This window comes from Meriones unguiculatus, chromosome 5 (assembly GCF_030254825.1).
Source record: "Meriones unguiculatus strain TT.TT164.6M chromosome 5, Bangor_MerUng_6.1, whole genome shotgun sequence".
In the NCBI taxonomy this organism is placed as follows: Eukaryota; Metazoa; Chordata; class Mammalia; order Rodentia; family Muridae; genus Meriones; species Meriones unguiculatus.
The window spans coordinates 107,568,525-107,594,697 of NC_083353.1; the positions used below are offsets into that span (position 1 = coordinate 107,568,525).

Below are 26,173 nucleotides of genomic sequence, written 5' to 3' on the forward strand. Positions count from 1 at the left end.
TTAAACTTTGCTTACTTGGTAAAAGTTGCTGTAAATGACACCCTTTGAGCAATGTGTCTTAGAGAGCACTGAGTCCTATATCCGGCCGTTGTGAGGACATTCAAGTGGGGAGTGGGAGTCTCCTTTTGAGAAGGACAGACCACCACCGTGGATCAGTAATGTCTTTCCTCCCCACGCTCTCTCTCGCCCCCCTCTCTCTGCCAGCACTTACATGTAAATGAAATGTGTACCATCCTTGTCTTTATTTAATGAACTCGATAGCTTTGCTCCACTCCCATGTCCTGAAATTGTTTATCGCTGTGGAGTCAAGCTCTGCGGCTTTATCTGAATGGAAGCTGCTGAAGGAAGATGCTTTCAGGCCACTGACTAAAGAGCTAAGCTCCCCGCCTGAAGTGTAGCACCTGTTTAAATGACAGGAACTTCTGGGTGCACTCAACTTGTGTCATAAAGTTATATAAGTTGAGATATAGTTGAGAATAAGGAAAAAAAAAGATGTGTTTGATACGGCCCATGTTTTACTGTAGGAATCTGCCTCTCATTCTGAGCCCACGTCACAGAAAACCGTATCGCAAGCTCAGCCTTGACTGCTTTGCCTCATCTGACTCCTGCTTAGAGGCTCCACACTGGGAAGAACAAACCCAGGAGGCTGTCAGAGCCTGCTCCCTCCTATGCTTACCCATCTAGGAAAGGTGTCTATCTCCTAGGGAAACAGGCCATCATCCATCATGCCTATGCATTGCTGCTGAGGAGTTGCCCAGGAAGAAAGAATGAAAAGCTCAGAGATCCGACCCCATTCAGGACAGGATGTGAAGAATTTCATTCCATGCCGAGTTCTCAGAAACATTGTAAACACATCTTGGGGTGAATAAAAAAAAAAGGGTGTTCAGAATGCCATGGCGCTAGCAGCAATAAACAAAAATGTTGAACCTTAACCCTTGCTTAATAGAGAACTGAAGACACAGACGGTCTTGGGATCAGCGTATCTGAACCCATTCTGGAGCAGCCGGGGCCAGGGTGTAGGCTCAAAATTATTGCATTTGCATGTAGATTCCTTAACAAAGGGCCCATGATCCATGGGCTCTAAATAGGTTAAGTACAGTCTCTGGCCAAATACAGATTAGGAACAACTCCTAAAACTACGAAACTTAAACCTAAACCGAGCACTGCTTGACTCTCCAGCACAGAAGTTCCTGTCCTCTCAGGAGTCAAAGAGAGGCTATGGAGCTCTTCGTCCCTGACGGAAGGCAGGGGCAAACAAACTTGATTTATAACAGATGACTCCAAGCCCTGCTTCCTTCTCTATTTCAGTGGCAAAGGGTATCTAATTGGTCCAAGGGATTAATCATAACTGCTGGCCAATAAATGGCTTTTGCAGACCCAGGAGAAACTCTAGGTAACCATGCTAAAAGATCAAAGGCAAAAATCCAAATAGGGACATCAAAGGATGAACACTGTGTAAAAAATGGTTTGAATTCACAGAACTAGTCCAGGCAAGTCAGTAAAATAAAGGAATAAAGGAACCAGATACTAGGTGGAGAGGAAGGCAGAACCAGCATTCAGAGTTGCAACATGCAGCCGCCAAGATGTCCAGGTGCTCAAAAAGAATTTTCAGATACGCAAGGAAACAAGAAAATGTGATACATGATCAAGAGATGCGAGCAAGAGCTGTGGCTTTTAAGAAGCCCCAGATGTTGGATGTAGTTAACCAAGACTCCAAAACTTCCATTGTAAATTTGTCCGAGAAGCTAAAATAAATCATATTTAAAGACTAAAAAAGGACGTATGGTGCAGAGAGAGAAAGCTGGTGAAGAGAAAAGGGTGGTGTGTGCTGTAGAGTGGGCTGTGATTCAAATTAAGAAGTGCTCAGAATCGTGAAAGTTACAAAGATACAAGGCAGATTAGTGGTTTCATAGGCCAGAAACTGGGAGGTGAGGGTTGAGTCTTAATGGTTACCAGGCTGGATTTCTTTGGGGAGGCGGAGTTGATGAGTGTATTATGATCGTAAGATAGTGGAGAGTATAATGAACCCAGATTATAAATATACTAAAGCCCATTTAACTGTATACCTTAAATTAGTCAACTTTATGACAACGAATCATATCTTAATAAAGATGTTTAAAAAAAGGTAAGAAAAGTTAACCAACCAACCAACCAAGAACCAAAGATTTCTAAAAATATACGTGCTGATGAGAGAGAGACTGCGGTGATTTCGGTGAGAAAGGTCACCCACAGGTTTATGTATTTGAACACTTGGTCTCCAGTTGGTGGCGCTGTTTGGGAAAGTTGTGGAACCTTTAGGAGATGCAGCCTTGATGGAGGAAGTGCCTCACTGGGGGTGGCCTTTGAGGGTTGGTGACCTCATGTCATCTCTTGTGACTCCTGCTCCTTGCCATTTCCTGTGTGTGGATGAAATGTGGCCGGCTGGCTTCCGGTTCCGGCTGCTGGCCAGGCCTTCTCTGTCATGGTGACTCTAGCTCTCTGGAACTGTAAGTGGCATGCATTGTTTCTTCCTTAAGTTGCTTTTGGTCATGGTATTTTATTGATACGGGGGGAGGACACCAAGACTCTCCTCCTGGTTGTGGTTTGTTCCCTCTGGCCCCTGTGTTCGTTCCGGGCGGAAGCTCTATTCCTTGAGCTCCAGCCCTGTAATCCGGAGTTAAGAATCACCTGTTGGGTTTGCTCTGGTCTTGCCTCAGACGAATTCAGGGTGTCATGGTGGTGTTTCGTGTAGTAATAGGGACACACCCACCCACACCTGTATTCCATAAATTTTCTTTTCCCCTGACTGCACTATCTGACATCCCTGTCAAAGAAACAGCTTAAGTGCCCCCGTGGCCAAGGGCGTACAGTAACCCATTAGACGTCTATCTTTTGACTTGAGAAATGAGTTGAGTAGACCTTGCCTACCTACTCCAGCCCTCTTGGCTTGCTTTCTGCCTTCACTCCTCACAGTCTTAGCAAACACATCCTGTATTGAAAGAAGTGTTCTGCACGTCTAGAACACTGGCTATGCTAAGCACTAGGCTGACTCCAACTTCTAGGTTTCCCCACTAAAAAAAACAACAACAACTCATAGCTGCTGAAAACTGTACAATGAATGTTATTTATCTAGACTGTGAAGTGTGTGCTTTGAGGTTCACTCATCAGAGAGCCCTGCAGTGATCCCCCTCCCCAGACACAAACTATAAGAGTCTTCCCTCCTGTTGGTCACACACTGATGTCAGCTATAAGGAATGTGTATCTCTTCTTCCTGGCAATAATCCTGTGGCCCAAACATTGTATTTAGAACTAAAAGGTATTTTATAATTTTTTTTTTTTTTTTTTTTTTTTTTTTTACCAAGAAGTCTCTATCTCAGATTCACTGTCACCTCTGCAGCTGCAGGACGGAAACCATGCCTTCCTGATCACTGTCCTCTCCCTTGTGTCCTTTCCTCTTCTTTCTTCCTTCCTCCCTATTTTGAGCAAACATTCATTTATCACCCATCTTACTTCCAGGTTCCTAAGCATGGTAAAGCTACTTCCCTGTGTCGTGTGGCTCTCTGGAGGCAGTCTCCTGCATCCTGGGTCCTGACCTATAGTGATTATTCCATGCTACACCCTGGCCATTCCTGCTACAGATGGTCATGGGCTCTCAGACTCTTTTAGCTAGCAGATCTCCTTGGGATCTGAACACTGCCCATACAGTGGGGCTGGGGTGGGGAGGGCAGGAAGCCCTTGGCTATCCTTCTGGAATGAGAGATGCTCTTCTGGTCAGCTTTCCCGGCACTGAGCACAGAGTGGCATTGTTTCCCGGGCGATTCTGAAATGCCTGCTGCCTAGCCCAGTCCTAGAGTATGCTGAGAATGCGGCCCACTGCCAGGCTGTCCTCACTTGAGATATGAAGCTTTCTTTCCCATGTTTACCCTGAACTATCTTGCTTGTGCTGCTGACTCACCCCTGGTCCTTTGGTGCCGGTAATGCACTGCAGGGTCCTTGCTGAAGGCTGCAAGGGAGCCTGGATGCAAGGGAGGCTGAACTGATGTCTTCTGTCCCTTTAAGGCTTAGCAAGTTGGGTTAGAAGCCTTGTGGAGCTGTGCTCTCTTTTTCCCACCCCTGGCCAAGGAGGAGGAGCCTGTGCTGATTCTGTATGGCAGGGCTTCATTTGTGCCCCCCTGGAGGTCTCCACAGATCTGGCTTGGTACACCATCTTGTTGTTCCGAATACCCAGCCACCACTGGGATATGAGTAGCTGGTGAATGGAGACCCTGAGTTCCCTGCAGGGGCCATGGCTATTAGAAGTTTTCTGGAAGGTCTCTCCAGCTGTAGATCTCCAGATGAGAAGCTCAGAACAGGTCGGTGGCCATGAGAGAAGGCAGGAAGAGTGGCGTCCGGGAGGGAGGGATAATGGGGGTCGTGTCAGAGCTCATTTCCTCTGGCCCACTGTCACTGTCACCCTGACCTTCGGTGAGGGATGGGATGATCCTGACTACATTGTCTTCAAAGTGTACCTGCTTCTTCTTGGCCAAGGAGTCGGCTGGCTCTAGTGCCAGTTCCATTAGGGTATCTTGGGGCTGTAGGACACGTGGCTTCTTGGTCCCCTTCAGGATGCTCTTCATGTGGACGAAGAACGAGCCAGGCCCCTCCTTGAGGGCCCCATGGAAAGTATAGGTTTGCTCAGTGTCCCCAGAGCCTGTGGTGCTCACAACGCTGCTGGAAGGGTCTGTGTACTGCTCCGTGGGCGCCAGCACCTCTGGAACAGCCTTTCTTTTCTTCCGCTTGCTCAGCAGGAAGTAGGCCAGGGCAGTGACGATTAGCATGGAACCTGGAAGAGATCTGGGAGGTCAAGATACTGCACAGAGGAAAACCAGAGGCTGAGCAAGCCTTTCTCTCCACAGCACCATTGCCTTACCACACTGTACAGGTATGGTTGGTACCTTGATAGGTCCACATCAGACTCAGAGGATGACATGACAAGGCTAAAAGGTTAAAATAGGTCCAGTGGCCAGGGTACCAACGAAGGGCTCTGTCTGCTTCTTGAGGGATCCTTCTGACTTCTATGCCCCAAGTCCCCTTCATGTGGAGAGCTGGTCTTGGTCCTGACTGCCTGACTTTCATCACCACCACCAGCTTCTCTCTGGGGGTAGAGGCCAGGCATATAATGGATTTACTAGTATTGATTCTGTTGTAGATAATTTGTTGGATATCTTCCCACTCCCAGAAATGTGGAGATTCCCCTAGGCCCCACCGAGAAAACTTGGGGAGATGTGAATCTCTCATGGTCGGTACCCATGGCTCATTGGGCTAGCCTGTGGACTCTCAGCTATGATCTCCTGCAAGGAACACAGATCATCTATGGGAATCCAGGAACCTGACTATCAATGCCCACCAGTTCCAGGGTCTCTTCAGTCTGCATCTTCAAGGATCAGGGCTTGTGGCCCACTCAATGTCAGGGTGAATCCTTCTATGACTTTCTTCAGGGGCCATGGCACATAGGCTAAAGAAGAAGACAGTGTAGTCTTCATTGGTGGGGAATGTTTTGGTATTGGAGATGGTCTCTGGGAGAGGCACGATGTGTATATAAATAAAGGGGGATGAAGAGAAGGGTGGTAGAAAAGAAGGGAAGAGACAGATGTGCAGAGGTGAAGACGTCAGGTCAGGGGTTAGAAATTGAGCCACCCTGCAAGGTACGAGGAGGAGGAACAGGAGATAAGGCTGCCATGCTGTTTGGAGGTCCCATAAAGGTGCCTGGAGGTTAGAACAGAATGGGTAGGCATTGACGAGATGCAGAAGGGTCTGGGTTGAGGACCCTCTCTCATTCTTTGAAAGTGGTTGGTGAGAAGACAACCCGGGGTCCCATTAAGGGTCCAACCTCTGGATGGCTATGTCCATGAGGACTTCACCTGAGGGTGTTCCTGCTGCTTGGTCAGCATAGTGGACATCTCGTAGCTATGCTCACATACTGTGTCAGAGAGGGCATACAGGCTGGTGGGAGCTTGGGGAGACAGCATCTGGTCCTACTGCTTAGATCACATCTGTGCTGCCTCCCCCCCCCGTTCCCCTAGGTGCTCCTACCTGGAATGGTCACATGCCAGACGAGGACAGGGTGGAGGAAGCAGGCCACAGACAGCAGCATGTAGGCGAGGAACTTCTGGAAGCAGCCCAGCCAGCAGGCCTTCTCCCTTGCTTTGTGTGCCAGAGACCCCGGCTGACACCTGGGGGAGGGGGCTTCAGGGTTAGCAGGCTCATAGAAATCATCCCATGCAGGTCCCAGCTTCTTAGAAGAATATGGGAACCGGAGGCTGAGCCCTACAGTATTTGTCATCTCTGTAGTGGTCCCTGGCTGAGTATCTTCAAGGACTGGAGCTACAGAATCCCAGGGTCCCCACTGTGGGTTCTATGGTTAGGAGGCTTGCTTGAGACACTCCAGGGGTCCACAGGCTTTCCAAAAGTGGTGGTTTTGGCCAACAGGAAAAGAAAGTTGATGGAAGTCTTGGGGCTTTGGGGGGAGTCTTCCATGGACCAGTAATGGTATGCAGTATAGAGGACTGTTCCCTCTGCATTGTGGGGACTGAACATCGCACAAAGAACAGGCAAGAACAAGGCTGGAGTTCAGTTGTATTGTGCTTGCTGTACCTCGCCAGGCACAGGACAGAACTGGCCTAGAAAACCTTCTCTCTTTCTTTTTTTTTCCCTGACACGTAAGGACTACCGTGTGTCCCCATGATACTGAACAGATTTCTTCAGGTACACTCCCCCAGGTCTCTAAGTAAGACAATGGCTGTCCTTGGACCCTTCATGCTCTGAGAGCATGGCTGTCCACCAGAACTACGTACAGCTCATTGGTGCCCTCTGGTGTCAGTCTGGGGTATATGTGTACATGGACACAGAGGAGCAGATGTGTCCTTGTGTGTTGGGAGATGGAACATTTCTGCACATCCTTGAAATGTCAAGAATCCTTTGAGGTAGAATTCAGTAGAAAGGGAAGCAAGCTGCCACCCAAAGGCTAAGCCTAGGAATCAGCTATTGACCCCCGCTAGGTGCTGAGATCTGGCTCTCGCTGACCATTTGGGGACCGACTATCTAGGCTCTGTTAGCCAGAGTCCAGGGTCTGAGCCCTTACCACACTGATGACCGTTTTGACACCCTGAGCATTGGCTGGACAACAGCAGGGCCTTTATGGCCCGAAGGTTGGAAGAGGCAGAGCTGGTTCCCACACACAGCTCAGTTTCCCACGTGCTGAGCCTCCTGCAGGGTCCTCAACCGATAGTAGACAGTCTGGACACGTGCCCAGAGACTGAGTGCCCTGGGGTAGGGAAAGCTGACGTTGGCAGGGAGTGTAGGTAGAGGCAGGCTCTGACTATCTAGCCAAGAACAGCAGAGAGTGGGTGACTGCGCTGGGCGGAGTTGCTTCTGGAAGGAGAACCAGTTCACAGTGGCCCCAGAAGCAGGACAACCCAGCCATGGCGCCGCAGGTGAGGTATTTCTCTGGAGCTGGGATGGTAAGGGACGTAAAGTTCACTTCTGGGGGCTACTCACCTGAAGCAGATGGCCAGCAGTTGAGCCACAAAGAAGGCCCCTTCACACATGGAGATGGTGACTCCTGTGAACCTGTGGATAAACAGAAAGGCTGGGAGGCCAGCCCTGTTGGTCCCCCATGAATTTATCATGGCTGTCTACCTGCAGCTCCTTTGATTCTCAGACATCTCCACTGACACACTGGCCAGGCTCCCTGCCCCCATCTATTTGTGTCTCCATCAAATATCCCTCTAGTACTGCCTGAATGACATGAAGGTCTGAATTGGAGTGGCCTTATATTTCTTTATAAGTACCCACATTGTTCTGAGTATACAGGAAGTTGGCAGGCTCCACAGGTCCTTTGCACAAGCTAGACCTTCTTGGAAGACCTCCCTTTCCCTCTGTCATCTGTTTGGTGAAGTCTTGTTATTACAATGGCAAAGTCACTAGTCTAGGAGCTTCCTAAGGCTTCCTCTGTATAATTGCCATGTGAGGCCTGGGCCCACCCTGGAGAGGACTCATTTATGGGAGAGTGCCCTGTGACTACCCATCAGAATGAAAGCTAGTGAGAGTAGATGGATGCAACAGGGCACTCAGAACCCACGGTCTGCTAAGGGTCACTGGTCCTGCTTGTTACCTACTGATGTGCATGCAGGTAGAAAGCTGGACTTCTTGTGACTCAGTTTCTCATCTGTAAACTGGGATTAACTATAAGGCTTCACCAATGAAATTATCACAAACTAGATGAGTAGATGTCTATAAGTCCCTTAGAACTGTACTTAGAATGTAACTACCCTTACACAGATGCTGTTTTTCCTCTCTCTGTGATTATAGTATTTAATCTCTACTTTTGCCTGCTCTCCCATGCTCTCATAACTGCATAATTCTTACCTTTTAGTTTTAAAATGAACATAATGATTGAAATGTGCCAATCACAGTTCTAGAAGCCTTAAAGAAACCAACTCCTTTGGTTATTGCAACATTTTTTATGACCAGCAGGTATATTAATATCAGTTATGAACGAGAAAGCTGAGGGTAAGAGCCTTGGCCAGGGAGGTACAGGTCACAAATGGCAGGTACAAGATGGGAGCAACCCCCAAATTCTGGAGATCATGTGACTAAGAAGTACTGAAAGGTATACGCTTTGTAGAAACTCTCAGTAGAGCCATTTCCTACATCCTGGGGCAGAGGGGAATTGAGGCTTGGTGAGTAAGTGACTCATTCAGAGTTTCTGTAAGGTGTTAGTGAGCCAGGGGATTGAGACTGGTGCTGAGCTATGAGTGTCAGAGAACAAGGCATGAGTAGAGGAGTAACTGAGTGAGTGTGAGGGGCGGGAAGACTTAAGGCTGGAATGAACTCAAGAATGACCACCACTGAGTCCCCCCAAGATAGGGCAGAGCCCCAAGGAAGAGGTGCATTGAGGGCACAGGGTGGCCATATTGCCCGACTTGAAGTACACTGGTGAGTTATCAGTGATGGAGAGGAGCCAGGCTCACCCTGGCTGTAGGGACCCAGAAAGACAGTGCCTCAGGGGCAAGGAGATGTGGTGTGTGCTCCATGGGTAGACACAGCACGGAGGCCATAGAGAGAGCCAGAAGTCTCCAGATGCAGCCAAGGGTCAAGAGGTAAGTTAGCAGTATAGACATGAGCTCTGAAGGTGGATCACAGCTAGGAGGTGGCAGATTCCAGGGGCAACCGGGAGCCTGCATTGTGGTAGGGGTAGAATGACACCCAGGGCAAAGGTCAGCCATCAAAGGGAGGGATAAGTTAGTGAGGTCTGGAAAGGTCAAAAGGTCAGAAAGAGGCAGTCAAGACGTTCTATTGCGGGGACACAGAGGTTTCCTCTAGCCTTGGCAGGAAGCTGCTAGAAGCTCAGGGCAGGACTGCAGAGATGCTGAGTTATAGGCTCAGGGACCCCAACTTTCTCACTGATTGCGACACCCCTGTATGGCCATCTATCTCATGCCAAGGTATATTGGTAGGCACAGATGTGGTGGAAAGGTAGAGTCAACTGGGGAGGTCGAGTCCAGTGTCTGAATGTGCGACCGGATACAGGCTGGCTGCTTAGTCCTGAACTTGATCATCTCTACAGCTAGTGCAGTGTACATCTTTCAGGATGCTAAGCTAAATGACAGTGAGTTGTACTTATCACGAAGGGGAAATATATATATATATATGTGTGTGTGTGTTATAATTATATACATAATTAGGGGATATATACACATATTAATATATAACATATTAAATATGTCCTAATTGTATGTGTGTGTTTGCTGAATAAGGAAGTGACTATAGGGATGCACGATGTGTGACTGGGAGGGTTGATGGGTAGATGATGCATACTCACAGCAGATAGAAGGCCAGGCTTTTGAACTTCCCTCGCAGGAAGGTCTCTGTGCCCACTCCAATCAACACTGCAGGGGAAGAGGAGAGGAGAGAGTGGGTCTGGGTACATCACTCCATGGCACTGTCCTGTGAGGGTTCTTGGCTGAGGCATGAGTTTCTTCCTGAGGTCTGAGAGCCAGGGTGTTTTCCTTCCATGAGTGCTGACAGCTGTGGTTAGGTAAAGAGAGCAGGAAGACTTCCAGGTCATCTCCGAAAACCCCAGGGAGAGCCCGGAGAACTCCCCAACCCTAGAGCACAGAAGCCATCCTCCATCCAGGTGCCCTAGAGACTGCCTGAACTAACTAAGGCCAGTGGCTCTTCAGGTTATTGGCTAGTCTCTGTGACGGCTTTCAAGACGCTTGCCGTCCTGGGCCAGGCCAGGGCATGTGCTTTGTGCCTTGCTATGGGTTGAAAGTTATCTAAATGCTCTTGCTTGGATCACTGAGATAGTGGCTGGTATGTAGTATCCCTAAAATTCAGAAGTTGCTCAGCCTAGAATTAAGCAGGTATTCCTTCTGAAAGTGGAGATAGAAAGACCTGGAGAACTCCACAAGGAGAACAACAGAGCCAAAATACCTGGGTTTAGGGGGCCCTGCAGAGACCGATACTCCAACTAAGGACCATGTATGGAGAGAACCTAGACCCCCTGTTCAGAGGAAGCCCATAGACTGTTTAGTTTTTAAGTGGGTTCCCTAGTGAGGGGTACAGGGGCTGTCTCTGACATGAACTCAGTGGCCGGCTCTTTGATCCCCTCCCTCTGGAGGATGCAGCCTTGCCAGACCACAGAGGAACACAATGCAGCCAGCCTTAATGAGACCTGATAGGCTAGGGTCAGATAGAAAGGGAGGAGGTTCTCCACTATCAGTGAACTAGGGAAGAGGCATAGGGGGAGAAGAGGGTGGGTGGCTGGGACTGGGAGGAGACAAGGGAGGGAGCTGCAGCAGGGATACAAAAATGAATAAATTATAATAAATAAATATATAAACAAAATTAAATTAAAAAAGAAATTACTCATTCAGAATTTAAAAGAATGCTCACTGTAACTTTTTTGTTTTGTTTTTGTTTTTTGAGACGGGGTTTCTCTGTGTAGCCTCGGCCATCCTGGACTCACTTTGTAGACCGGTGAGCCTTGAATTCACAGTTATTTCTCTGCCTCGGCGCCCTTGAGTGCTGGGATTAAAGGAAGGCACCAGCACTCCTGGCTGCTTACTGTAAGTTTAAGGAGATATTTACTCTCATGTTAGACTGAGCCCCTCCCACCCCTGACCTCCTAACAGAGTGACAGAGTGCAAAACACAAGACATGGTGAGAAGGACTGGACTGGGTTTTTGGACTACTTGTGTACTGACAAGGCTTCAAGGAGGACCTGAGAAAGAAAAATCAGTGCGTGGGGCTGGAGGGATGGCTCAGAGGTTAAGAGCACTGGTTGCTCCCCCAGAGGTCCCAAGTTCAATTCCCAGCAGCCACGAGGTGGCTCACAACCATGTATAGTGAGATGTGGTGCCCTCTTCTGGCACACAGGCATACATGCAGGCAGAACACTGTATACAAATAAGTAAGTAAATAAAATAATGAGCAACATCATTGCTGAGTGGGGCAGGAACAAGTCCTTTCCTCTTGGGAGGGTAGAGAATGGATTAGTTCTTACCATAGTTCCATTAGCCATTGTCTCTGCCCTCACAACACTCCATCAGGTGTTAAAACAGAATGCCTGTCTCCACTGTGACACACGCTATGTGCTTTTCAAGTGCGGGGCAGAGACGTTGACCCAGTTGGTAGGCACTCACTGAGATGATAAGGTTTATTAGCCTAGAGGAAGATGCAGAAGATTCCAAGGACACCCTGGAGGCTCCCTGTGTGCTGAGGTTCGCACGACAGACACAGGTGAGCAAGGACGGCAAAGCAGCATGGGAAAGGTCTGGATTTATGGTAGGAACTCCTGGCCACTCGGTTGGAAGAGTTTTCAAGGAAACCTTGGCATTTAGCATTTAGTTCTAATCAGTCTGTTTGGGGAGAAATCACCTGTTTTGTCCTAGACTTTTGTCCCTCCCCACCTTTTTTTCTTCTCTGTGCTGGGAAGCAAATCTAGGGTCTTGTATATGTTAGGCAAACTCTTGTCCACTTATCTACATTACCAGACCACTTACTAGATTCTTTAAGTCTGATCCAGAGGCGAAAGACACCATTTGAGGTATCTGTTTTGCCGTGAGCTCAGGAGCAGTTCCTATGATAGTTGCAGCTTTGTCCCTGGCCACACCCCTCATTATGTGACTTAGCCATCCCTTGTCGGTGGAAAAGTCACAAACTGACCTTTTCTGAGTAATGGGATTTTGTAGGCAAAATGCAAGTAGAGACATACAGTGGTCGTGAGGACTGACCCTTCTTTTGTGTCTCTGCCACCACCCAAATTGCCCGGTCGTCTCAGCCAAGGCCAGTCTAGCTAAGCCATCAGTTGTCTGGCCTCTAGGTAGGGAAACAAAGCCAGCCAACATTAACAGAGCTGCCTAGCCTACTCACCTGCATACAGGATAACCTAAAGCTTATTGTTGTACGCCACTGAGGTGTCCAGCTGTTCGAGGACATCATTTTAGCAAGATGACATGCACCTTCGGGGACATACTTGACCTGTGGCAAATCGCACATGTTTCAGGTGCAGTTTGGTAAGCACTGACGTATGTCTGTCTGCAGCCCTGAAAGCATCACTCCGTCAAGAGAATGGGCATTGTTATCGCCCTGAATGCCTCCAGGTACCACACCTGGTACCAGACGTCTTAGCTTCTCTTTCTGTGGTCCACCCCTAAGCAGCTGGTGATCTGCTTCTATCACTAGAGACTAGTTTATGCTTCCTGTGAGCTAGGAGAAATAGCATCGAATGAATGGTGTGTACCCATGTTTGGCTATGTGTTACCTTCAGAGAGTTATTTCCAGGTTCATCTTAGCTGTAGCATGCATTAGTAGCTCGTGCCAATCTATGGCTGACTGCTATTGCTGACGACGGGGTTGCACCTCAGTTTGCTTGTACTTCACACGCATATTATGAATTGAGCTGCCATGGGCGTTCACATGCAGTCTTTCAATGGTTATGTACGTTCTCTTCTCCTGGGTAGATGCTTGGCAGGGGGATAGATAACCAGATCAGATGGCAGCTGCATGCACAACTGCCGAACCGTTTCAAAGCGAGTGCACCGTCTGAGTTCCCACGAGGAGTGTGTGCAAGAATTCCACGGCCTTGCCGACGACGATTCTGTCTTTTCAGTTCTAGTCTTCCTAAAACACACGCATAGTTTCTCGTTGCGCCCCTCACTTGCATTTCTCCAAGGATGCATGATGTGGAACGTCTTTTCGTGTTTGCAAAAAGACATTGTGTTTTGTGTTGGCTTCCAATACTATATTTTACAGGGAAATGTTTTAAAATCTTGAAGGTATCCAATCAGAAGAATTTTATTAATTCTGTCACTGCAGTCTGAACTTTTGGTATTGAAGTAAGAAATCTCAGCCCAACGCAACACAGACTTTTATTCCCATTGTCTAGGAGTGTTATTGCTTTAAGATTTACATTTTAGATTTATGATTCATTTTGAGCCTTTAAAAATAATTTTAGGTAATTTTGTAGAAATGAATATTTAATTGTTTAGGTATCATACATTTATATACTAGTTGCTTTTGTGATTTTGTTGTTGTTGTTTTTTTCTTGGCAAGCTGATCGTTCTGTTTCTCTTCATTGCATTGCTGTGCTGGCTAGAGCATCACAGTGCTGGCTATCTGTGGTAGGGACGGACATCCTTGGCTTGCTCCAACCTTGGGAGAAAGGCCTCCAGCCTTTAACTTTCAAAGAGGGGCATGATTTTTGTATTTATTTATTATTTTTTAATGTGCATTGGTGTTTAGCCTGCATGTCTGTGGGAGGGTGTCAGAGCTTGGAGTTACAGACAGTGGTGAGCTGACGTGTGGGTGCTGGGAATTGAGCCAGGGTCTTCCTAAAAAAATCAGTCAGTGTGCTTAACTGCTGAGCCATCTCTCCAGCTGCTGTTTGTTTGTTTTTATACTTTCTTTTTTTCTGTCTTCCAGAAACATACCGTGGGGCTGGAAAGATAGCTCAGCAGTTAGCAGCACTGGCTGCTCGTCCAGACGACTGGGATTCAAGTCCCAGCACCCACATGGCAGCTCACAACTGTCTGTAACTTTATTTCCAGAGGGTCTAACACTCTCAGACATTAAAGCAGGCAAACCACCAATGCACATGAAAGAAAAATAAATAAATCAACATTTGAAAACAGAAACATATCTCATGACTAGTGATAAACAGCACTTCATAATAAAGTGTACTAAAATCTTTAAGATGCTGAAAAAAAATCAAAGAAAATATCAGAAGATAGAAAGATTTCCCATTCTCATGGATTGTTCAGATCAACATTGTGAAAATATCCATCCTACCAAAAGCAGTTTACAGATTCAACACAATTCTTACCAAAATTTCAATTCAAGTTTTCCTAGGAATTAGAAAAAGAAAGCAGTAACAACATACATTCCATGTATGAACAGGAAAGACCCGGTATAGCCAAAATAATCCTCAACGACAACAGTAACAAAAGTGCTGGGGCTATCAGTGCCCTAGATTTCAAGTCATTCCACAGAGCTGTAAGAATAAAAACGGTATAGTATTCATGTAAAAGCACTCACTGAACAGTGGAATAGAATTGAGGACCCACAAAGAGCCCACACTTCAGTCCTCTGATTTCTGACGAAGAAGCCAGTAGTACAAGTTGGAGAAATGACAGCATAAAAAGGTTTTGTACATCAAAGGGCACCACCGCTAGACTGAAGAGGAAGCCTACAGAACAGACGAGTTCTTTACTAGCTATACACTGGCCAGAGAATTAGTATTTACAACATATAAATAACTCGAAACTTAAGAAAACAAAAAACACAACTGAAAAGGGGGCCCAGGACTAACAGAGAATTCTCAAAAGATGAAATACAAGTGGCCGAGAAACAGTTGTTAAAAATTGTTCATATCCTTAGCCAAGGAGCAAATGCAAATTAAAACTACTTTGAGATTCCTACTTACCCCAGTCGGAATGGCTAAGAATAAGTGATGACAAAATCTGGTATGAATGTGAGGAAAGAGGAACACTTATTTACGGCTGCTGGGAGTGCAGTCAGGTGTAGCCACTGTGGAGATCAGTGTGAAAAGCCAGTAAGAAGCTAACTACAGCTCTACCTTAGCACTCAGCAATACAGCTCTTGGTCACATACCCAAAGGACGCTATCCTGCTACAGAGACGCTTGCTCATTTATGCTCGCTGCGGCTCTATTCACAACGGTCAGGAAATGGAAACAGCATTTAAGTCCATCCGCTGATGGATGAATAGATAATGGAAATGTAGTGAGTATTAAGAAAAATAAAATCGTGGAATCTGCAGCTACGGGTAAGGCTGGAAACAACAATTTTGAAGGAAGAAATTCAGGCCCAGAAAGACAGATGCTACGTATTTCTGTCATTTGTGGATGCTAGCTTTGACTCTTTACATGTGTGTGCTTTATTTGACACACGGGAGTCAGAGGATCATGAAGGACCCGCAGGGAATAGCTTTCAGGGAAGAGGAGGTGGAGTGCACTGATAAAAAGAGTTAAGTGGGAATTATGACAGGAAGAGATAAACTGCGATGGGGAGGGACAGCAGAGTAGAAGAGGGAAAATGGAAGGGATCTGTAACTCTAAAGGCTTCAAAAAAGCCACATGGAAACCCGCTCCAACAGAGACTTTCTAAAATATATCTATACACATACATAAAAAGAGTCCAAGTGGAGTTCTCTTATAATGGGTAGACAATTCCCCTACTAGATACGAGAGGCTAATGAATTAAAAAGCCCATTGCCATGAATGAGTTACTTCTTTTTCATTTGTTGGCCAGTGAGTGTCTATAGGTCCACACCCCTTACAAGTTATTGCCAGTGCTCTTGGTTACCAAAACTTAATGTCAAGGCCCTACTGCTGAAGAGACCACATACATGAGTCATACACAGAACATGAGGAAATCAAGATGGTGCTCCTGGAAGCTTCATTCCTACTGGCTAGCATTCATAGCCTGGAAAATGCTTTTCATGCTACCAAAGGAGACAAATAATCACCCATCTTACCTAGGTGTGTTCTCTGTGGCCTACAAGACCAACAGGCCTGGCAAAGTGTGCTTACTGGTCCTAAAGTGGCAGAAATGTCACAGGAGTAACCATCCACTTTTTTATTTGATTAAAGGTCTGTTCCGCAAGGTGAAACCCATTCCTGGTACCATTATCAGGACAAGGACCTATAGCTAGAGAGATCATAAACCCTAGGAGAAAGAACCTACAAGTATTAATTTGATATACAGACATAGCATTATATCGTTTCCTAATGACCTGCTATTATTCCCATAGATTAAGGAATCTTTCAGTCGTCATCCGGGAAGCCTCTGCTTGCAATAGATGATGATCAGCACAGGAACCCCCAGCTTTCAAAGTGCAGAGAATAACAGACTTCAGAATGTCCCGCCCTGAAGGTAACATATGTGTGGAAAGCCCTGCTCTAAAGGCTCAGGGATCATTGTGGAAAAGCTGTCAGAAAGGTCAACAGTCGGAAGATGCTGGGTGAGTATAAGGAAACAGTATCTTCTGAGCACAGCAGGGAGGCAGCACTGTGAACCCACTGCAGCTGTCACACCATGCACTAGACACGTGCAAGGCTGAACCAGCTCAAAGCCCAGCACAGAGAGGGGAGTTGCTTATGTCGTTCCAGCCGAGGAGCTTAAGAAATCTTGACAATATTCTTAGTTTTTGTGAGAGGAAGGGTCAGTTTTCTCAGAAAGTGTAACCCCTGATAAGTCATCAGTGCTCCAGTGGAAGGGCACACATTTGTAAAAATTCAGGCCTTAGTGGGAGGGGGCACAAAATTGTATGGGAAGAGGTAGGGGTGGTCCATCTGAGAAGAGTTAGGGGCGGGGAAGTGAAAGATGACCAAAACACTTATGAAATTTTCGAAGATCTGATAACCATAAAAAAAAATCATAAGAATTAACAGGAGGTGCATAGACAACAGACAGCCAATTATAAATGGATGACTTAAAGGTTAAGACAAACTGCAGCAAATTTCCCTTGGTTCTGGCATATTATTCTTCATATATATATATATATGTTTGCTGCAAATGTTCAGAATGTTTGCGTCTGTGCAGGGGATTAGTCCCTAGCTTTCTTATTATATAACATCTTTGTCTAATTTTGGTGTCCATGTTGTTCTAGCTCACTTTCTGGTGCAGTTTTAAAAACAGGACCCCAAATCAACTTGAGGGTAGGAAAGGGTTTGCTTTGTCTTACGGCTTGCATACGGTCACTGAGGGGAGCTGGGACCAGAGGACGGCTGTTCACTGGCTTGCTTTTAGGCTCGTGTTCAACTACTTTTCTTATACAGCCCAGGCCTACCTGCCCACGGATGGCACCACCCTCCGTGGTCTGAGTCGTCCTGAATCAATCACCAAGCAAATGTCCCCCACCCACCCACCCAGACATGTCTACAGGACAGTCTGACGGAGGCACTTCCTCCATTGAGGTTTCCTCTCTCCAAGTGTGTCAAGTTGACAACTGAGATTAGTTGTCACATGGGTAAAGACCAAGTCTATGAACTAGGTTGGAGATTACTCCCTGCTTTCAAGTTTCTGTAGCATCTTAGACAGAATTGTATTAGGTCTTCATTGAAGGTTGGTAGAGTTCTCCTGGGAAGCAGTCTGGGCCTGTATATCAGATTTTAGAGGTGAGACTGCTGTGTGAGAGTCCCTGTGAGTCCTCAGCACTGCCGAGGGAACTGTCTCCAGTTAGAACAGCATCTTCCTTGTGGTGATTCAGCAAACATTTTCTTCTTCTTGTGATACATATAACAGGTGCTGCTGCACCCCTGTTTTGCTCAGACAGCGGAAAGAACTACCAGCTCGGGAAATGCAAATCCGGATCACATAAAAATTCCGTCTCACTGCAGAGAGAATGGCCATCATCAAGGAAACAAGGAAACGCTGATGAGGATGTGGAGAAAGAGAAGCGCTTACGTACTGCCAGTAGAGCCCCTGTGGAGATTAGCATGGAGGTCCCTCCAGAAATCCCAAGTAGAACACCGCATGATCTATTCAGATGCACTGTACGTTACCCCATCACGGAGGTAATGTGTATACATGCTTATTACCGGGCTACTCACAGAAGCCAAGGTATGACATCAGCCTAGGTGTCCATCCATACATGAACAGATAAAGAAAGTTTGGTACATGTACACAATGGACTTTTGTTCAGCCTTAAAGAAGAATTAATGGTATCATTTCTTGGACAATGGATAGAATTAGAGACTATAATGTTAAGCTAGATAAACTAAGATTAAGAAGAGAAAGATATTTTCTTTCATATGGGGAATAACACACACACATACATACACAATGGGAAAACACACACACACACACACACGCACACACACACCCACCCACACGATATGAAAATAGAAGGGGATGACTAGATGGGGAAAGGTAGGGATCCAGGGGACAGACAGGTCCAAGAAAAGACAAGAGAGATTAATAGGCCCATGGATATAGACAAAGTATATAATATAAATACATAAAATGTTATGATGAAACCATCATTTTGTTCAATGAACACATAAAAAGGTGACTAAAAAAGAACTGTAAGCCCATGAAAACAAGATCAGAGCTGCCTCCTTCTTTCTCGCTTACACACTGCACGTGCTATAGATTTAGCTACACCCTGTGGAGGGTGGTGGCCACGCCTTTACTCCCAGCACACATGGGATTGAGTGAGTGATTGCCAGAACTCTGAGTACAACTCAAGCTACACCGCAAGTTCCAGAACAGCCTGGACTCCAGATCCCGTCTCAAAGCCACCATTGTAGCTGCTGCCGCCGCCATCACCACCACTCCAGCTCAAGCTGTGATGGGAAGCATACAATTGGATCAGGCCTTCTAAAGCTCACCCCCCCCTCCATCCTAGTCTCCTGGGTCACTTGTTACTCCTTTCCCCTGATTCCTCTTCATCCTTCAAGAGGGGCTATTTCGTTCTTGTCTCACAGACATTGTCTCCTGAACCGGCTTCAGGAATTAGCCTGCTCTGAGCTGGAGCTGATGGCAGCAGTTTTCACTTTGAGCCATTGCTTCACTGGAGTCTCAGGGTAGGGCCAACGGTTGTCCCTATTCTGGAGATGGGAAACTGGAGCTTAAAGAGCTTGTTGTGAGAAGCGTAGCACAGGTCACAGAAGCATGAGGCGTTTACTAGTTTGCCTGCCTCCCTGCTCAGGTCACATGCAGTGCCCTGGGGTGAAGGTCTTGGCTCCTTAATATGTGGGTACACACAGGATAAGACGGAAACACCGAACATTTGCAGAGGAAATGAATCATAATTAGCTTTCCACAGTCTAACTCTAAATCTAAAAAGGAAGACACCGATATAAAGAATGAAGAAGGAAACATTTGACCTAAACCCTGTTGTGAGGCAGGAGGGGGGCAGGAAGAATATTCATCAAGACAACCAGACCAGAAAAGGAAAAAAAAAAAAAGGTTCATTTGGAAAAGCTGGAAACACTTTGTAACCTCACTGGGACAAAAATACCCTCCAGACATGTTGGAGTACATGATTTCTTCAATGGCAGGAGGTGGTCATGCAGATCTGCAGTTAAGGGTTGTTGAAATTAGCCTGCAGTGGAGGTGGGGAGGCTGGAGAGATGGCTCAGTGGTTAAGAGCAGTGGCAGCTCTTGCAGAGGACCCGGGTTGGATTCTAAGCACCCACACAGTGGCTCACAGCCTCCTGTAATTCATGTTCTGGGATCCGATACCCTTTTCTGAACTCTGCAGGGATTAGGCACACACGTGGTGAACAGATGTACCTGCGTGGCAAAAATGTTCATGCAACAAAACTAAATAAATACACAAAATTAGGGGAAAAAAAGACATTAGCATGCAGGGCCCTAGACAGTTACTTAGAAAACATTTTTTTTTTTTGGAAGGCTTTGACCAAGACTGAGGTGAAAACACATATTTGTTGTACCCATTAAGAGATGAGATCACCTGGATCTTAAATGCTGCTTTTGTCCTGGTCTAAACATTTGTAAGTAATTTGTATATTTGTAGGTGGTAAGGAATACTGATATTTAGCAGGTGGCCGTGTCTGTTAAATAGGCAGGTTAATGGGTCGTCAACAAAACAGACAGACAGATAAACAACACAAAACAAGCCTAAAGTGATCTCAGATCGACTCCAAGCACTTGATTTGGGAGAAACAGCTCATCAGTTTGACAAGCAAGTTGCCCACAACAGCTTTGCTTGGTTATTCTGCTACATCCAGTCCTTATGATGCCCTGCATTGTTCCTGCGTGCCCAGTTAGACAAGCCACCCGGACAGAAAGCCTCTGTTTTCCCATTAAATTCAGCACTACAGTGTTCAGGCATTTGTGGGTATAGGAAAGATAGTAACACTGAAGTTAGCTATGTACCTCAGGATGTATAAATGGGAGGTTCTATTGTGACCCTTCTCTCTGGAAACACATGCAGACAGGGTCCAAGAAAGAACTCGGTTGGAGACCTTTGGTATGGCCAGATGAGTCATGAATACAGATTATTCAGAGAGGAGAAATAGCAGACAGCTTAAATACCATTGTCTTCAGCTCCCAAAAGTACTTGGTGTGCTTAAATGTAGCGTTTGCTGTAATATTGTCATGCCTGTGCTCAAAATAGCCCCACGCCCTGCCTGTGGGGCTGTGCATGGTCAGGACTGACCCAGGGTAGAGTCATGTGAGCAGACTATGGAGTGGCTCTGACTGGGCCTCTCTATTGTTCTGTTTTTTTTTTGTTTTGTTTTGTTTTTTTGTTTTTTTTTTAATCCAACATCTTAGAATCATTAAAATGCAGAGAAACCTGCCCCTTTGAGAGAGAAGACTAATATTGGATATAAAACCATGGTGACTTATCTTGAATTGCAGCTTCTTGTAAAACTTAAATCTACCAAGGAAGAGAAAAGTCAAGAGCTTGGCTTTGGGAGGTTACTCCCCTGAGTGTGCTGGTATGAGCAGGCTCTTCTGATTCTCCATCCAGTGTCTGGTGCCCATTCTGAGTGGCAGCGCCTGGCCTTTCCCGTTCCATTTTCCCTAGAACACTTGAACCTTGATTCAGGCAGAGGATGACGAATAAAAGTGGGGGTCTCAAGACTAAATCCCTATCAGTTGGGCTCTGCCTCCCTGCTTCCTTGGCAGGATACCTTGAGGAGAGTGCCTCAATTCACCACATTCTCCTTAGTTTCCCTTCCTGGACAATGGGTACAGTGATGGGCATAGTGAGGCCTTAATGGATAGCACAAAGGATGGAATGAGGTTTTGAAGATAAGTAGCACAGGGCTTGGCTCATGGTGAAAAGTCCAACAATGATGCTATTTGCCAACTACTATTAAAAAGAGGCTGGAGAAATCAAATAGAGATAAGAGCAAGTGCACCGTGTGTGTGTGTGTGTGTGTGTGTGTGTGTGTGTGTGTGTGAGTCTGGGGTGGGGCCCAGGGTGGGGCTGTGTGCAGAGGAGCTTCTAGCATAAACATTTTGTTCTGAGGTAGTTTGGGAGGCCTTAGCAAGTACTGATGACATATGATCACTCTTAGGATAACCCACGCCTCTTTTTGTGTAGGGCCAGCAGGAGGAGGACTTCCTTTCCAGATAAAGGTCCAAAGACAGGATTCTCCTCCTTCCACACCTTGGGGACTGGGCCAGGCATCTGTGCATTGACTTGGAGCTCTTCTCACTCCTTTTCTGGTCTGGGGAAGGGCTGAGAAGAGGTGGGAGGTTACTGGAGATTCTGTGAGGGAAGTGCAGTGAAGTTCAAAGGAGGATAAGTCTGCCTTTTCAACCAAATGCTGAGAACCAATCTTATCAGGCCATTTCTCATGAGGCAAAAGGGGGCCATGTACTTCTGAGTCCTGCCCAGCAGGCATTCATTTACCAGGTCCTGTCTGATGCCCAGTCTATATTAAAAAAAAAAAAAAATCACAAGTTGGGTGAGATGGCCCGCATCTATAATCCCAGAGACTAAGGTAGGTGGCAAATTTGAGGCTAGCCTGGGCTAAATAGAGCCTGCCTTAAAGCAAAAAAACCAACCAACCAACACCGAGTCTCAGGTTCTCACAGAGGATGTGTTTGCTGTGTCTTGGTGAATGTTTTCAGTGATGGATATCCAGATGTTCTCACACCTGCAAAGGATGGGCAGGGTTCCACAGTCTATGCAGACTCTTAGTATGTCTGCATTGTGGACAGGGTCTTGCAGTACTGCAGCTTGGCAACAAACCTCCTAAAGATCACACTCACGTTCACAGGCTGCACACACAACCCTCAAGGCCCCATGACTTTGAACACCAGAGAAGCACTTTGTAAGATCAAGTTAGAGCGGGCTGTGTGCATAATGTCCAAGAAACCACTTGGCTGTTCCAAGGGACAGGATTTTTTTTTCATTTTGAACATACCCTGGCTTGGTGCTGTCTGTCCCCTGTGGCTTGTTTATTCTGGGTTAGCAGGAGCATCTGTCCCAAAAACCGCTTAGAGCAGTGGTTCTCAACCTTTTTAATGCTGCGAGCCTTTAATATACCTCATGTTGTGGTGACCCCCTCCCCAGCCATAAAGGTATTTTTGTTGTGACTTCATATCTGTAAAATTTGTTACTGGAATTGTAATGTAAATGTTTCTGATGATCTTAGGTGACCACTGTGAAAAGGTCGTTGGGCCCCTAAGTGGGTCTCGACCCACAGGCTGAGATCTTCTGACTTAGCGTCCAGGGCTTGAGTTCTATATAGGGCAGCAAAGCCTATGATGCTTCATGAATGGAGTTAGGTGGGAGGAGGCCATGTAGCTAGTGGCTTTCCCTGCAGGGCTTGCTGCAGCTGTAGCCACGGGAAATCGCTGAGTCATGAGTGCCCCTCTGATATCCTGAGCCTGTCTCCAGGGTCCACAAAGGACACTGCTGGGGCAGAGACCGCCACCCCCCGGGAGCCATACAGTCCCTCGAGGTGACACTCTGGAAGTGCTTGTTCACATCCCTGCTCAGCCTCTGGACCATCTATGCTGTTTATGTACAGAGGCTCCTCATCTGCCCCACACCCCTGGGTTTCTGCAAAGTGCCAGGCTCTATCTCAAGTCTCATTTCCCTGGACTTTTCAACAGAGGATTTCAACAAAAGCGGCTTAAGGGAATAAAGAATTTGCAAATCTCATGTACTGGACAGAGTCCCTAAAGGCCAGTGATGTCAAGAGAAACCTGAAACCTGCCAGAGAGCATCAGAGCCCCTTTTAGCTTCCCACTTGCCCCAGTGCTCTGGAGAGCCCAAGGGATATTCACTGAAAGCTCGGCTTTTAGAAGGCAGTGATGGCCTATTTTTAGCCTGGATCTTATATCAAAGAAAGGCGGCCCCTCTTTAGAATTAACAGCAGCTTCTTAGCAGAGATGGAGGTTGTGGTTAGGATGTACAATATGAGTCTCAGCATCTGCATTGATACACTGCTGGGTAGAATCTTTCAGAGGCCCTTTGTGGTAGGCTCCTGTCCTGTTTCTGTTTTCTCCTTTTCCAATGTCCATCCTGTTTGTCCTTCTGAGTGAAGATTGAGACTTATAACCAAATTTTGGGCAGAGTGCAGGGAATCTTATGAAAAAGGGGAAGATAGTAAGACTGGAGAGGACAGGGGCTCCACAAGGAGAGCAACAGAACCAAAAAATCTGGGCACAGGAGTCATTTCTGAGACTATACTCCAACCAAGGACCATTCAAGGATATAACCTAGAACCCTTGCACAGATGTAGCCCATGGAAGCTCAGTGTCCAAGAGTATTCCCTAGTAAGGGGAACAGGGTCTGTCTCTGGCATGAACTCAGTGGCTGGCTCTTTGATCACCTCCCCCTGAGGAGGGAGAAGCCTTACCAGGCCACAGAGGAAGACAATTCAAGACAGTCCTGATGAGACCTGATAAGCTAGGGTCAGATGAAAGGGGAGGAGGACCTCCCCTATCAGCAGATTTGGGAAGGGGCATGGGAGAGAAGAGGGAGGGGGGATTGGGAGGAATGAGATAGGGAGCTACAGCTGGGATACAAAGTGAATAAACTGTAGTAATATAAAAAAAAATAAAAATTTAATTTAAAAAGTGTGCAATATGGCAATATGCTTTGGTGTGAGCATGTGCTGGGCGTGTGTGGCGTGACAGGCCATCCTTAGGCTGAAACCATCTAGACTCACTAACTCCATTAGAAGGGTAGATATGTGCACCTCAGGCAGCTTCCTGGCTGGAGGGAAGCAGTGACTGCGGAGTATGGCTGTATTCTAGATGTGAGATTCCTGGTAGCCCAAAAGGAACAATGTAGGAAACTCGCTCTGTCCAGGGAGCACAGTAGACTTGGAGCAGCAGTAGCTCACACTCTCATGGTGGAGATACATTTAAGGTTGCCTTGCAGGCCTTGTGATCATTGCCTACCTGTAAGAGGCCTTGGGGTGGCCCTTCAACCAGCCTATCTACACGGTCTGAGCAGACCAATTCTTTTGCTTGGGATGCAGGGAAGGCTTTGTCCAGTGCTATTGGGAAATTCCAGGGTCCTCCTACTCCAACCTCCTGTGTGACCTTGGCAAGGTTACGGCTCCAATCTGAATTCACTTGCTCCATCTCGTAGGCTGGAATTTGACCTTGCCTCTTCTGACTCACAGCCCTGCTACTAGAAGAGCCCATTAACCAGTTGACCATGAGCCCAACCGAGCACCCCAGGAATGATGTGGATCCCTACTGGTCCTGGAGTATACCACAAGGGCATCCACTGAGAACCTCTGTTCACATGTTGTCTTGCTCAGGACTGCATCTGCACATCCGTCCAGCACAGAGGTGGGGAAGCACAGCTTCAAAGGTCCACAGGGCCGGACCAAGGTTGTACATACACTAGAGACCTGAGGCTCGGCCCGCATTGCTTTGGTTTGAACTGGAGAAGCCTTTCAATTGGCAGAGACTCTTGAAAAAGCTTTTATCTGGATGCCAAAAAGGATTTAATATGTAATTTTTTCTTTTTGTTTCCCCAAGAGCCTTGGTGCACAGAGCTAATGGCTCAGATCACCGCCATTCAGTTCCTCAGCATAGATTCTGGCCCTCTGGATTGGTGGGGCTAAGGATGAGGTTAGGGTCAGAAGTCATTTCTTTGCCAACCATCTGAAATCCAAGTCAGCTGAGCAGCTCAGGTGATTTCCAGTCCTCTAAGCCCACACCACGCTCCTGTAAATGGCTCATAGCAAAGGGGCTGGTTTTCAACAGTGCATTTTGTCTGCAGGCTATGGGGAGGGTCTATGGAAGCTGGCCATCTTCATACCTAGCGCATCTCCTGAGTGCAGAGCTACCCTGTCAATGGGATGCTCTCCTCACAAGACAGGACTATTGCTGAACAAAGCAAGGTAAACTTAATTGACCATTTTTATAGCTACACATCAGTAAGAATTCTCACATTTTCCCAGCCATTTATACCTTCACCGCCAGTCCCCACTCCAACCTGCTGTCCTCATGTCATGGCCCTTTGAGGGCAGGGGGCAGACATGTTAGCTCATTGATGGCGATGATGAAGGCTCCCAAGGTCTCACGAGAGTGGGCTGCCACTGGGTCTCAACTCTTTTGAGTTGAGAAGGCTCGCTCTTCTACACTTGCCTAAAGCTCTCTTTGCACCTGCTGCTCTCCTGAAGTCCAGGGTTTCCCTCAGGTCTTGAAAGAGAAGCCGAAGGGCAGATGTGGCTAGATGTGCCCACCCTCTCCTGGCTAGAAACCATTTCTCTAGTAGCCTTTCCTGTTGTGCCTCTGAGCAAGGAGCTGGTAGATGAGAGGTAGGATCTTACCTGCAGCTGTGGTGATGCCCAGGAGCCGGCAGGTATATTCCAGCACAGTCCAGAACACCTGGAGCTTCATGGTGCCAGAGGTGTGAGCAGGGTCCCAGAAGGGCAGGCTGTGAAGATTCCTCTGGATCTGAGATGCTCTGGGTGCCTCTGACAAGCAGGAGGCTGCAGGGGCTGGCTGGGAGCCGCTGGGCCTCTCTGGTCTCTGCCTTCCTGATCTATCTAGTTCTGGCTTCCACAGCCTGGCTGAGGTGTGAACAGGGCTCACCTCCTTGGCTTAGCAGCCTATGCCCTTGCCAAGTGCTGCTCAGCTTAATCATTTATCTTGGAAGAATGCTCTGGTTGCTCCACATAGCCCTGGCCTAGCCTGGAGCAGCTTCAGCCTTGGTGCAGCCGCCTGAGA

At 47.0% G+C, this 26,173-nt stretch overlaps 1 protein-coding gene and 1 long non-coding RNA gene across 3 annotated transcripts; one reads left to right on the forward strand and one right to left on the reverse strand.

Annotated features, from left to right (window-relative positions):
* Nucleotides 1-2,406: 2,406 nt before the first annotated feature.
* On the forward strand, nucleotides 2,407-18,460 carry LOC132654261 (uncharacterized). 2 transcript variants are annotated; one of them, XR_009591922.1, is made up of 3 exons: nucleotides 2,407-2,486; nucleotides 16,296-16,505; nucleotides 17,789-18,460. It is a non-coding gene; the product is annotated as an uncharacterized LOC132654261 (long non-coding RNA). The 2 variants fall into 2 exon arrangements; XR_009591921.1 differs by lacking the exon at nucleotides 2,407-2,486 and adding an exon at nucleotides 4,212-4,331.
* On the reverse strand, nucleotides 3,290-26,173 carry Tmem72 (transmembrane protein 72). Its single transcript, XM_021663243.2, has 5 exons — nucleotides 25,774-26,173; nucleotides 9,842-9,908; nucleotides 7,516-7,587; nucleotides 6,052-6,191; nucleotides 3,290-4,801 (listed from the first exon to the last, which is right to left on the reverse strand). The coding sequence occupies exons 1-5, from the start codon at nucleotides 25,841-25,843 to the stop codon at nucleotides 4,323-4,325; spliced, it is 828 nt and encodes a 275-aa protein (XP_021518918.1). The 5' UTR covers nucleotides 25,844-26,173; the 3' UTR covers nucleotides 3,290-4,322.